Source organism: Marmota flaviventris, chromosome 4, assembly GCF_047511675.1.
Source record: "Marmota flaviventris isolate mMarFla1 chromosome 4, mMarFla1.hap1, whole genome shotgun sequence".
NCBI lineage: Eukaryota > Metazoa > Chordata > Mammalia > Rodentia > Sciuridae > Marmota > Marmota flaviventris.
Window position 1 is genome coordinate 99,882,574 of NC_092501.1, and position 14,831 is coordinate 99,897,404.

General features: G+C 34.5%; 1 protein-coding gene across 2 annotated transcripts in view; it reads right to left on the reverse strand.

Annotated features, from left to right (window-relative positions):
• The window catches only part of Lmo7 (LIM domain 7), a 214,120-nt gene that overhangs the window by 112,197 nt on the left and 87,092 nt on the right, over positions 1–14,831 (reverse strand). For both annotated transcript variants that reach the window (XM_071611447.1, XM_027938081.3), the window contains exon 3: positions 7,999–8,068. In XM_071611447.1, coding sequence (XP_071467548.1) covers positions 7,999–8,068 — 70 coding nt within the window. The remainder of the gene's footprint in view (positions 1–7,998; positions 8,069–14,831) is intronic.

Genomic DNA, 14,831 nt, shown 5'->3' on the forward strand with positions numbered 1-14,831 from the left:
CCCCTCCCACCCCTCTGCCCTATCAACAGTTCATCTATTCCTCCCATGCTCCCTCCTCCCTACCCCACTATGAATCAGACTCCTTATATCAAAGAAAACATTAGGCATTTGTTTTGGGGGGGATTGGCTAACTTCACTTAGCATTATCTTCTCCAACTCCATCCATTTACCTGCAAATGCCATGATTTTATTCTTTTATTGCTGAGTAATATTCCATTGTATATATATGCCACATGTTTTAATCCATTCATCTACTTAAGGGAATCTAGATTGGTTCCACAGCTTAGCTATTGTGAATTGTGCTACTATAAACACTGATGTGGCTGTGTCCCTGTAGTATGCTGTTTTTAAGTACTTTGGGTATAGACCAAGGAGAGGAATAGCTGGGTCAAATGGTGGTGTCATTCCCAGTTTTCCAAGGAATCTCCATACTGCTTTCCATATTGGCTGCACCAATCTGCAGTCCCACCAGCAGTGTATGAGTGTGCCTTTTCCCCTACATCCTCGCCAACACATTGTCTTCATAATAGCTGCCATTCTGACTGGAGTGAGATGGTATCTTAGAGTAGTTTTGATTTGCTTTCTCTAATTGCTATAGATAATGAACATTTTTTCATATATTTGTTGACTGATTGAATATCCTCTTCTGAGAAGTCTGTTCATATGTCTGTTCATGTCCTTGACCCATATATTGATTGGGTTTTTTTTTTAGTTTAGTTTTTTTTTTTTTTTTTTTTTTTTTTGGTGCTTAGCTTTTTGAGTTTACTTTATATACCCTAGAGATTAATATTCTATCTGATGTGTGAAGAGTAAAAATTTGCTCCCAAGATGTAGGCTCTCAGGGAGGGGGGGCTGGGGTTGTGGCTTGGCAGTAGAGTACTCACCTAGCACATACGAGGCCCTGGGTTAGATCCTCAGCACCACATAAAAATAAATAAATAAAGATATTGTGTCCAACTAAAAAATAAATATTTTTTTTAAAAAAGATGTAGGCTCTCTATTCACCTCACAGATTGTTCTTTTGCAGAGAAGAAACTTTTTAGTTTGAGTCCATACCATTTATTGATTCTTGGTTTTAATTCTTGTACTATAGGAGTCTCATTAAGGAAGTTGGGGACTAATCCCACATAATGAAGGTTATGGCCTACTTTTTCTTAACAGACACAGAGTCTCTGGTTTAATTCCTAGGTCCTTGATCCACTTTGAGTTAAGTTTTGTGCATGGTGAGAGATAAGGGCTTAATTTCATTTTGTTGTGTATGGATTTCCAGTGTTCCCAGCACCATTTGTTGAAGAGGCTATCTTTTCTCCAGTGCAAGTTTTTGGCACCTTTGTCTCAACAGACTCAAAGATAAGAATCACATGATCATCCCAATAGATGCAGAAAAAGCATTTGACAAAATACAGCACTCCTTCATGTTCAAAACACTAGAAAAACTAGGGATAGCATGAATAAATCTCAACATCATAAAGGCTATCTATGCTAAGCCCCAGGCCAACATCATTCTAATTAGAGAAAAACTGAAGACATTCCCTCTAAAAACGGGAATAAGACAGGGATGCCCTCTTTCACCACTTCTATTTAACATAGTTCTTGAAACTCTGGCCAGAGCAATTAGACAGACAAAAGAAATTAAAGGGATACACACAGGAAAAGAAGAACTTAAATTAGCATTATTTCTGATGATATGATTCTATACCTAGAAGACCCAAAAAGCTCCACCAAAAAACTTCTAGAACAAGTAAACGAATTCAGCAAAGTAGCAGGATAAATCAAAGGCATTTCTGTATATCAGTGACAAATCCTCTGAGAGGGAAATGAGGAAAACTACCCCATTTACAATAGCCTCAAAAAAAAAAAACCTTGGGAATCAATGAAAGAGGTAAAAGATCTATACAATGAAAACTACAGAACCCTAAAGAAAGAAATCAAAGAAGACCTTAGAAAATGGAAAGATCTACCTTGCTCTTGAATATACAATTAATATTATCAAAATGACCATACTACCAAAAGCACCATTCAGACTTACTGCAATTCCGATCAAAATCCCAATGGCATTCCTCATAGAAATAGAAAAAGCAATCATGAAATTCATCTGAAAAAATAAGAGATCAAGAATAGGTAAAGCAATCCTTAGCAGGAAGAGTAAGCAGGTGGCATCACTATACCAGTCCTTAAACTATACTACAGAGCAATAGTAACAAAAACAGCATAGTATTGGCAGCAAAACAGACTGGTAGACCAGTGTATAGAATAGAGGACACAGAGACTAACCCTCAGCCATATCATTTCAACTTCATAGATTCCTCAGGTGGATTTCCCATAGCTGCTGGAAAGAAACAACCAAATATTTCAGCAGTGACCTCTCAGCATGGAATAGGTCACACTACTTTGCTGACACCCAAGCACGTGAAGGTGAAAGAGTCAGAAATAACTTCACACAGGTACAAGAACGTTAATTAGCTATTACCTTCTGGAAAATGGCAGTAAGAATGGACACACAGATTTGCCTTATATCTGCAAGTAGCCATCAGGAAAGCAAGAAAAACTGACACATCTAACAGCTTAAGCTAACCAAGATCCTTGCCCATTTCCTGCATTCCACAGCATTCCTGACTGAGGAGACAACCTTCCCAGCCTCTATGGTCATACCTTACACATTCCACTCCTGAAAGTAATCTAAAAGATTAACTCTTTAATGTTCAAAACAAAATTTTCTGAAGTAATGTTTCTTTTTCAAAAGGAAATTACAATTAAAATGGAAAATATGAGTAGATAAACCAATCTATGGTCAATGAACAGACTGACCCATATAGAAACATAGTAATACTTTCTAAATTATTAAGCTAAATGGTTATCCTTCAGCAATGATTTTATTCCTGGGTTGGTGGGGGTGGGGGGTGTCCATGGCAATGTCCGAGACATTTTTAACTGTTAAAAATGGTGGGGAAGGAGAATGACACTGTCATCTAGTGAGCAGAAGTCAGGGATGCTGCTAAGGATTCTACAATGCAGAGGACAGACTCCACAAAAAAAGAATCTGTCCCCAAATCACAATAGCGCTGAGGCTGAGAAACCCTGCTTTACCTAAATACAAATAAATCATCAGGTGTCCAAAATGACTATAAGTCTTAGGGTTGTTAACTTCCTTGATATTTCCACACATATTGTATATCATGCACACTAACATATCAGATGGCAAACATTTTCTGCTTCAACAGCTCTTTTGACCATCAGGGTATCTTGCCTTTTTTCTCGGGATTTAGTTTTGACACTGGACTTCTTTTTTACTTGCAAATAAAGTTTTAGTTTTAGGTTTCGATATGATGAACACACCCACATGTAGCACCAGCTAATTTTTTGGAAGACACAAACTCTTTGGTTAGGCTTAAAAAATAAAATTGATTAATTAATTTTAAAACATGGTTTTGTGAAGAACAGAAAAGATAGAAAAATTAAGGAGAATGTATTTCTTTATGAACTAAAACTAAGAAAAGCCATATCACTAAAGAAAGGATCTAATAGAATATAGTTACTACCCTCCCAAAGAAAATTATCACATAAATATTTCAAGCAAAGCATTTAAGATATTTTTAAAGCATATAAATACGTTTCTCCATATTATCATTGCTCAAGGCACATTCCATGCTTTTCTCATAGGTCCATATGTAAAGTTAAATCCATTGCTCTAACATAAAAGTTAAATACATATGACAGGTAGTTGAGAACAACTTAAAAGATGTAGCTAAAAAGAGAGTAAGATAGGAGTGACTGAAGGGGGAATATGGACCATCATAACCTCCTAGCTTACAACTTTACACAGAAATTCTTACTGTATTTAACTTAATCTTGGTGTATCTACCCGACACAAACTTCCTTCACAGAACCTACTTCAACCCACACACTGAGCTGAATGCTCCAACGCTCCTGACCACAGCCCATTTGGTCAAGACAATTATCTTAAGTGACCTGTGATATGTGTAGCCTGGAAAGAACCTGGTCCATTCAGATCCAACTAAGAAACATCAAAAAAAAAAAAAATGTCTCCTGTTGAAGTGGGGAAGAAAAAAGTAATTGGGTAGAATACAGCTGCCATGCTTACAGCAGAACACTAAATTCATGATGAGAGATGAGATAAATCTTCAAAATAAACCCTCTTCACCTGACTTTGCTTGAAATCATCTCTGTGCTTTGCTACTCAAAGAGCAGACACTCTATGTAAAACCTGTTGAAATGTGATTAAAACCTTTGGATTCTATCAATCTAATTTTTCTAGTTTTGATATATTATACTTTAGTTATGCAAGATGATTCACTGGGGGCTCGGACTGTGGCTCAGAGGTAGAGCAATCATGTCACATGCGTGAGGCACTGGGTTCAATCCTCAGCACCACATAAAAATAAAATAAAGATATTGTGTCCACCTACAGCTTAAAAAAACAAAACAAAAAAAGATGGTACATTGGGAAAGTGGTACAGAAAGCCTTTTGGGGCTTTTTGCAACTTCCTGTGAATCTATGTTTATTTAAATGTAAGAAGTGTTAACTATAACAATATCTGTATTAGTTTTCTAGGGATGCCATTCCAAGAACCAAAACTGGCTTAAAACAAAGAGAGATTATTGTCTCACAGTTCTAGAGCTAGAAATTCAAATTTAAGGAGTTGGCAGAGCCATGCTTCCTATGAAACCTGAAAGAGCAGAGTCTTTCTTTCCTCTTTCTAACTTCTGGTGGTTTTCAGGCAATCTTTGGTGTTCTTTGCATTAGAGATATTTTAATCGATACCTCGTCTTCACGTGGCATTCTTCCTGTATGTAAGTCTTCACATGGCCATCATTTTATAAAGATATCAGTAATATAAGATTAGAACACAATCTACTCCAATATGACCTCATCTTAACTAATTACCTCATCTGCAACCATCCTATTCACAAAGCCCCATTAAGAGGTACTGGGGTTTAAAACTGTCTTATTGCGGGGGAGGGGTTACCCAATTCTAGAACCCATTAATATTCACAATGGAAATATTGTTCACTAATTCATCAGAAAAATCTTTGCTGCGGGGGACGGGGGGCGGTTTGCTGGAGTTGTGGCTCAGCGGCACAGTGCTCACCTAGCACGTGCGAGGCCCTGGTACGAACCCCAGCACCACATAAAAATAAATAAATAAAACTAAGGTACTGTGTCCAACAACAACTAAAAAAATAAATATTTAAAAAAGAAAAGAAAAATCTTTGCTCTCCTATATGAATCAGCCACCCATGTTGTGTGTTGTGAACACAAAAATTAGTAGTATTGGCCAGATCATTCATCTTAAATAAGGGTCAAAAATTGAGGCTTCTGGGCTGGGGCTGTAGTTCAGTGGTAGAGCACTTGCCTTGCAGGTGTGAGGCCCTGAGTTCAATTCTCAGCACCACATAAAAATAAATCAACAATACTGTGTCCATCTACAACTAAAAAAATATTTTAAAAAAATTTAAGGCTTCTGACATACTCCTTCTTCAGGAATTTTAGAGATCAATATTCACAGTCCCATTACAAGTGCTCACAAGTTTCCAAAACATGTCAGTCTAGTTCTCTGTGGCACATTTTATTCTGTGATGCTTTTTTGCTCGTTTGCTAATTTACTTGAGTCAAACTTCATATCTATCTTTGTTCCTCCAACACATCCTTATAAACTAAAAAAAATCCTCAACCTAGTAGGCCCTCACTTGTTTGTTTAAATAAAGAACGTTTGTTGAATATCTGTATGTTGGGATATATATTATTCTTTTTAATTCTTGTAACAACCCCCTTCGAAATAGATGTTGACGCTTTTATTCACACTTGACGCAAAGACTTCCAAAAGTTTTTATAATCATCCTGACAAGTACCAGAATGAGTCAAATGAGGCTAACTTCAAACCAACTGAGTTTAGCCCATTCTACAGCTGAAGTCACTCCATGCTCTAACATCCAATTGAAAATTCAGTGTCTTGTATTTAGAAAATCATCCTATTTAGTATACTGGAAATTCATTCCACTTTAGTTACTAAAGATAAGATCCAAACTGGATAGAATTTCTGATGCTTGAAATAGAAATACTTGTAGAGATCTCTGGGTTTAAAAATAAAATACATTTGTGCTTGCATCTAATCATACAATCAGAAAACTGAATAAAGCCTACAATGGCCAAGAACAACAAAACCATCACAATTCAAGCATTACAAATATGTAAAGGCTAATTTCATTTAAAATGCATGTAATTGATACAAGAAATGACAGTTTATAATCAAAGTATTAAACTATCTAACAATAACTCAAACCATGTGAAAAATATAATTCAAATGTTTAATTTGCACAGCAGTGCTTTAGAAAAGTTATTTTCATATAAAGATTTTTTATTTTATTACACTGAATATTTCCTGCCAGAAAGAATCCAAATACCAAATTTCTTTAATTTTATCCCTTTAAAAACAAATATCTCAATCAAAGTGTGAAATATGATATATCAAGAACTATGTAATGTTTTGAACAACCAACAATAAAAATTAAAAAAAAATATCTCTGACTCACTATATATTAGAAGACTATAAATAAATAAATAAACACACACACACACACACACACACACACACACACACACACACCCATGACAGGTTTTTGACCTAACTACATTTAAGACCAAAAAAAAAGTCAGGCCAGCTGCCATTCATAATAGATAAGCAACAGAGACAACTCGTAAGAAGGAAGGAATTAATATTCGAACCAACTGTGCTGGAACTTTATATGTACTCTATAATTTCAAAAGAAAACTATTTTAAAAAAACCTTTTCATTCCTTCTCTCCTAGGCAGATATTTTCCAATAATAAACATTTTTCAAAACTCATCCTTGTTAAAATTTTGGCAAGTTTTTCATGTCTCCTGCAAACTCAGAAATTTTGGTGCTTCCACCTATAATTACTCATGCCATTAACATCTACAAATACATGAATGGCCAAAGAGAAGTTTCTTGAATGTAATATAAACACAGTGAATATCCCAAAGATAATCAGTTTGTTTCTACACTGCAATTATTAGCTGCTTTAAACTTAATGGTTTTGAGAAAAAAAAATTAACCAACTCCTATCATGAGCATTGTTTTTTTAACATTATGAAAATTATCCATCAATTGGTATTTATTATAAATTATTTTCAAACACAGAGCTCACGTTATTACTGGTCTCTCATCAGAATAACTAAATAACAATAGGGGTATTTTTCATACACAAAAATCCTGAATTTAAAGCTAGAAGAAATCTAGAGAAACATCACTGCCATTTTATGGATGATATGACTCTGACAAAGACTTGTCCAACATGTCTAGCATCACAGAGGACATTAGTAGGAATATTTTACAAATACACTTAAGATCAATGTGCTGAGTGGGATTAATGCATAAGTAAGAAGCAGTAGAAACAGAGCCACCTGGTAAACACCGGCTAGTCTAGGGAACTATGTGGTCAACTAGAAAGCAGAGCCAGCAGAGTTGGGCTTCAGAGAACTTGAACTACACAAAGGCAATCCGTGGAGGAAAGAAGCCAAGAAAGGGAATGGATGATGCTCTAAGAACAAAAATCAAAACAAACAAATGAATAAACAAATAAATAAAAACCTCCTGGTGGGAGGGAAATAGAAAAGAGAACTACAGGTGTAAAGAGGATATCACCAAAAACACTTTTCTCCAGGAAAATATCGCTAACTTAATGTCTACTGTTAACTACAGATAAAAGAACTATCTATGCCGACCTTTTTTTACATTTCAAAGACAAAGAAATCTAGTTTTGAGGTGAGAATGTTCAAAATTCTCTCTTCTAGCTATCTTGAAATATGCATTATTATCAACTATAGTCATCCTACTGTGCAACAGAACACCAGAACTGCATTGCATTATATCCCATAAATATGTACAATAATTATTTGTTGATTATAAATAACATTTTTTAAAAAGGAATTCATTCTGAAGATAATTTATTACTTACCAAACCTGCTATTGGTGTGGACAGTCTATTGATCTTCTTAATGATTCCAGGCTTAAGCTTATTAATCAAACTGAAAGTAAATGAATAACATAACGATTATAAGAATGCCAATATGAGTTCAGTGTTCTTTGAAACATTTTTAAGAATCATATACATCACTATTCCATCCTGCAATCTGTTACTCCTAGCCCCAACTGAGGGTAAACAACAACAGGTCCAGAAACAAAGAACTTGACTCACATTGGTGAGGTGGTCCTCCTTGGACCATGTAGTCACATTTCTATATCAACGCCACTTCCGTAACAATAGTTTCACGTTTGTTAAAGAAAGGTACTATTTGGTTATGTTTTAATAGCCAGTTTAAGAAATCTACTCATTAGGATTTAGTTCACTTGGCTCAAAGAACACTTTCCTATTGATAATTTTCATTTTTTTTCATCAGATTGATATTTATGCTAAAAGCTAGCTTCAAAACCATATTGTTTTTGCCACATTTAAAGGGTGCAGGGTAACTAATCCAAATAGTTGACCTGTTCTTATGGTAACTCATTCAAACCCAACTGATTGCTATTAACTTAGCAGGATGGGTAAAAATTACATGTACCAAATTTCCCTAAATTACCTCAGAATCTAATGTTGAATAAATTTAAGTTAATGTAACAGATACTTAAAAGATATTTGTGTCTCTGTACTCCAAGATACTAAAAAAGAAATGTGTCTGACACCATGCTCAGAATACAATTTTTGTTTTAAGTCTAAATTATTATGCATTCTTTTTTTTTATTTGCTGATCATTGACACAGTGCCAAGCCATGTAGTAACTTAATACTATAATAATGTTTTTCTACCAGTGCAAACTGGGATAATTAATCATTAATCACTGTCAAAAAAACAATATCTTTAAAAAGTGATTTTCCTATTTAATAATTCATCTATAAAAAACCAATTCTTTATTCTATAACAGAGCTCCAAAGGAAAAGCAAACAAAGGAGAAATGATCAAACATTACTAATTTACTGGTCTCCTCTTCATGATGGCAACAGAAAAAAAAAAAAAAAGCTGAAGCTTGTGGCTTTGACATTCCAAAGATTTATACATACACTTGAGTGTGTTAAGAATAAAAAAGACAAAAGTCTCCACTTAATAGCCTTCAGAATGCTGTTCAACAGGATTCAAAATTTTAAAACAGTGGCTCATGAAGATTTGGTCTGGCAAACAACAGATGTTTTTACATTTTTATACTTTGTTCACATAAAGATCTTTAGACATCTTAGTATAGACAATAAAACTATTGCTTTGATCTTGTGTGTGTGTGTGTGTGTGTGTGTGTGTGTGTGTGTGTGTGTGTTTTCATGCACATGGACATGCCTGAATGCTAGGGATTGAACCCAGGGTCTTGCACATCCTAGGCAAAGTGTTCTACCACTGAGCTACAATACCAGTCTCAGCGCTTCACCTTTAAGTATTTCCTTCAATTACTTCTCCCTGATTCATAACTTTTGATATGTGGATTGACTGAAAGTTATATAGGAAGGAAGGCTTTCTCCCTTCATGATCACATTATTTTTCTTTCATCACTGAGCCAGAAAAAAATGAGCCAATTTATAAGAAATAACTATTCCAAATTAATTCTTCTAGTTGTTCCCTATTAACAGGTATTTCCGTAATTCCATTATTGATGGCATTCTTGCAATGCACAGAAAAACTAATAACGGAAGCATTACTTAACAGGAATATAACAATAAAGAAATTATTTGGCCATGTATGATATATAGTAAATCCCACCATTATGTACAAATATAATGCACAAATAAAAATGAAAAAATAAGGGCTGGGGCTATAACTCAGTGGTAGAGCGATTGCCTCGCATACGTAAGGCACTAGGTTCAATCCTCAGCACCACATAAAAATAAATAAAATAAAGATATTGTGTACATCTACAACTGAAACTAAATATTTTAAAAAATGGAAAAATTGGGGCTGTGGTTGTAGCTCAGTGGTAGAGCACTTGCCTAGCATGTGCGAGGCACTGGGGTCGATTCTCGGCACCACATAAAAATAAATAAAAGTAGTGTGTCATCTACAACTAAAAATATTTTTTAAATAAAAAATAAAATAGATTTCCACCAAAAAAATTAAAATAAAGCATGTAACTAATTTTTAAGAAAGAAATAAAGATTATTTATATTTATTGACCACTAGCTCAGCAATGACTTTCTTAGATAACTTTTATTTTAAAATATAATCTTTCAATGATATAAATTAGAGGCCAATATGAGGCAGGGCAAGATATAAAATGTCAGGGAAGTCTGGCAACAGTTGTCAGTTTAGAGGAAGAATGTGATGAATTCCTGCTCCACCTATTTGAGTCACAGGTAACTTTGGCCAGGTCATTCAGTTTACCTGTTTATATCACTTACCATTTTTGTACTACAGGATTAGTAATTTCAAGAGCACTTTTTAAAATACAGTTTCTGGAATGAATGATAAAACAGTTTACTCTCAATTAGGGTCAGCCAAGGAAAGTGAGGGATGGAGCTAAAGGAAACGGTATAGATAAATACTATCTCTCAATAATGAGTTACTGACTCCTCCCTCATCAGCAGGTTTTTGCCAGAGCTTATTACTTAAAAGCAGCATATACACGATAGATTAATCCTTCCTTCTTTATTCCTGAACCTTCCTGTATATGTGCAAACCCGGAAATAACCATAAGGAAAAAACACTCATCTAGATAACACACAAACCACCCTCTAAAAAGCTGAGTCACTAGAAAAAAATGCTTTTTTATTTTAGTCATTACAATGATGATTGGTTCTAAGCACTAGAATATGGAGGAAATACATATATAATTTTGGCAAAAACTGAGTATCCTGTCAAATTATGAATTATGAATCATTATTTTCACATACAATTATAGAAAGAACTTTTAGGCTATTTCTTCCAGGTTTCATAAAATCTAAAAAATGTAGATGAAATCTAAGTATATATAAAGTATACTGAAGTTTACACAAAGGACCAAAGGCCCATATCAAATCAAAAATACAGGTGTTATCTATGGAAATATTTTGTTTAAAAATACAACTTCTTTGCATAAGAGTTCTTCAATTACTCATGTCTCATGTGATGTTCCTAAAGGTGACAGTGAATTCAGGTCACTGGCTCTAGCAAGAATCAGATAACATGATAACATTCCAGAGGTTATGATTCTAGTGCCTCCATGCATTAGAATCTATCATCAGTTCTGCGGCAATTTTATCTACCTATATCCCCATATCTCATCCCCCTATCCCTGAGCAGAATTTCATCTCTATACCCACAAGTCTTCCTTTAGGCAGTGGCACAAACCTAGTCATGTGTTTGCTTAGCACATTAGAGGATAACTCTTTTGTAAGATTAAAACCAGAACAGAAAGTCCCTAGTAGTTTTATACTTCCAGTGGAACATACAATAAGCCCCGATGCCCTCTTCTTAAGTACATCCCTTGCTCTGGTCTAAAAGTTCATGTTTACCACCCCTAAAATTCCTATGTTGAAATCCTAACCTCCAAAGAGACAGTATTCAGAGGTGGAACCCTTTGGGAGGTGATTAGGTCAGGAAGGCTACACTTCATGGATGTGGGAATAGTGCCCTTAGTAAAGAGATCTTGCCCCTTCCACCATGTTAAGTTACAGTGAGTCTGCCTATAAAGGAAGTGAGCCCTCACCAGATATCAAATTTGCTAGCATCTTGACCTTGGACTTCTCAGCTTCAGAACCATGAGAAATAAATGTCTGTGGTGTATAAGCCACCCAGTTTAAAGTTATTTTGTTATTTTGGCCTGATGGTCTAACCTCACCTTCAAGGTATCTACTTTTTTCTTTTCCCTACCACAGGCCCATAACATTTACTCCCTCCAAAGGGGCTGAATTACATAACAACAGATGCTGTAAAGCTGGCTCTGTTCACAGGCCTTGTTATCAGTGGTTGTGTCCTGACTTTAAATAGAACTCAGATGTGACATTCTGAAAAAGAGGCCATACAGTTCAATATGACATGTGGCTCAGCTATATTAATTTTAATGGAAACTAGAACTCTCTGATAATCTCCAGAAACTATTTCCAAATGCCAAACTTCATTTTTCCCTTTATCAGAAAGCTCCTCAGCTAAGATGCAAAATTTTGAACACCTTTTCACTTCCTATTTCCAAAGATTTTCAAAATGAACTTGAGCAACTGACATGGAAGAGTCAGTTCATTGTATCAATACAAAGTATAAATTTTTAATCTATAAATTATTTCATTATTCATTTATACATATACATATATAAACTTTCTGTCACATTTTATAAATAAATATCCATCACACTATCAAACTCTTATGATTAGTAAGTTTTTAAATAAGTATTAAGATATCACATTCTCCTTACAAATTAGTGATCTTTGTTTTATTCCCTATATGTTATTAATTCATTTGCCTATTTTTTCTCGTAAGCACAGATTCTGCTCATTAAACATTTAAATGCTTACTAAAGACAGTATTGTGCTAGGTTCAGTCATACAGCAACCAGATAGGACAGTTGCCCAGGACAAATACCATCTCTGATTCCAAACACAGCACCCAGCATTCAGAAAAGTACCTGGCATTCAGGTACTTCTGATTCAAAATGTGTCTTCTTTATAAAAATAAATTTCAAAAAAAAATTATCTTTCATTACAATGAAATGCCAGAAATTTTTGCTTTTACCAGCAACATCTTCCCTCTACCATTTTTTTCTGTTGCCAGACAAGTCAAACCTTAATAATCTCTCCTAATTATCAAGTGTGATAGAGACAGTACACTATCAGATACATTAATTTGAACCAGTTTTCTTAAGAAAATGTCTTACTAAGGTTTTAAATTAATGACTTCTATCTAAAATTCATATGTGAAAATAAAACCAAACTGAATAACGACCACACTTCCATGGGTAACATAATCAGCACGTGCAATATAGAATTTAAAAGTTTAAAAGCATTCAATATAAATATTTAGGATCACTTTAGTATGTTCAAAGGTTAGGAAGAAAATAAATATTTCATTTCTAGAATTCCTGTGGCAGTATTTTTGAATAATGCTAAACTACCCACAACATACATGAAAAGTTAATATATGCTAAAATGGGAATATGTGTGAGACAGCAACAAGTCAATAACAATGTAATTATGATCATCATTTTACTACAGTGGAACTTTCTTATTTAGCCTCTTTGTTATACTGTAAGCATCCTAAAGTGCATAGAGAAGCTTAAGTGGTCTGACTCCTCTTAATTCTGAGCAACTTTAATAGTTAGAGCACTAATGTATTTCACTGAGTAGCAGGAAATTTCCCATTATGACATCCAAACAAAGAGCATTTAGCCACAAGACCTCACACCCTTCACGACATTAACTCAAAATGGATCACAGACACATGTAAAATGCAAAACAACAGAAATCCTAGAAGAGAACATAAGAAAATCTAGATGACCTTAGATTTGATGATGACTTTTTCAGTATGACATCAAAAGGATAAACTACATGAGAAAGCATTGATAAGCAAGATTACATTAAATTTTAAAATGTCTGCTCTGCAAAAGACAAGAAACAGACTGAGGGAGAAAATATTTTCAAGATATTCCTAATAACACAAGGAACCCTTAAGACTCAACAGTAAGAATAGATTAGGCAGAGATATAGCACAACAAAAGTTAGGTAAAAAATGCAAAAGTCATGTCTGCTAAAACCAAGAATAAGAAAACAATGTCAGAATCAGTATATTATTTGAAATAATTGCTAGCACAATTAATAAGGAATTTAAAAAACAAATTTGGGAAAAGAGAAAGTAACAAAATCATGTTCACGTTACAATTATACACCTGAAAAATCCAAGAAAATCCAACTAAAAAGCTAATGCAAATAATTAAGAGAATTATCTTGTATATGAAATTAACATAGAAATCAATAGTTTATACATATACATACACATAAAATTTGTTAGGAGGTATAATGGAAAAAATGCCACCATTTGCAATATCACAATTAAGATTTTTTTAAAAAGACTCAACATGAAGAAATCAACCTGATTTTAAAATAGGCCAAAGACCTTAACAGACAGACACCTCACAAAACAAAATATACAGATGGCAAATAAGCTTACATCAGGAAATGGAAATTACAACAATACCTATTCTTGCCTTTTTAGGCAAAACTTCACAAAACTGACAACACCTAACACCAACAGGGAGGTTGAACAACAAGAACTCCTAGTGATGCATCACTTTGGAAGAAACTGTTACCACATGAGCCAGCAGTCATGCTCCTACGTATTTACCAAAGGAGTTGAAAATGTACATCCACACCAAAACTTGCATGTGGATGTTTAGAAAACTTTCATAATTGCCAAAACTTAGAAGCAATCAAGATGTCCTATCAGTATTAACCTCTGATACATACCTATTTGGAAAGGAATCTGGCAACAAGAATCAACTTACCTTTTCCCCTGCAGGCAGCTATCCCATGGCATACTCATACCTTTAACAAGTGTTTCCTCCACCTGTCAGCTCCTTACTATAATTTTCCACATTGCTGTTACATATAGAAAATGGAATTTTTGCCACTAAAAAGAAAGAAGCCAGTCCAAAAAAGAGAACAATTGCAAATATATGACATTCTGGAAGAGATTAAACTATAAAGATGCTAAGGGAAAAGATGAATAGGTAGAGCATAGAGGATTTGGGGGGCAATGAAACTATCCTGTATGATACTATAATGATGAATAGATGTCAAAATACATTTGTTCAAATCCACAGAATGGACAACATCGAGATATAAACT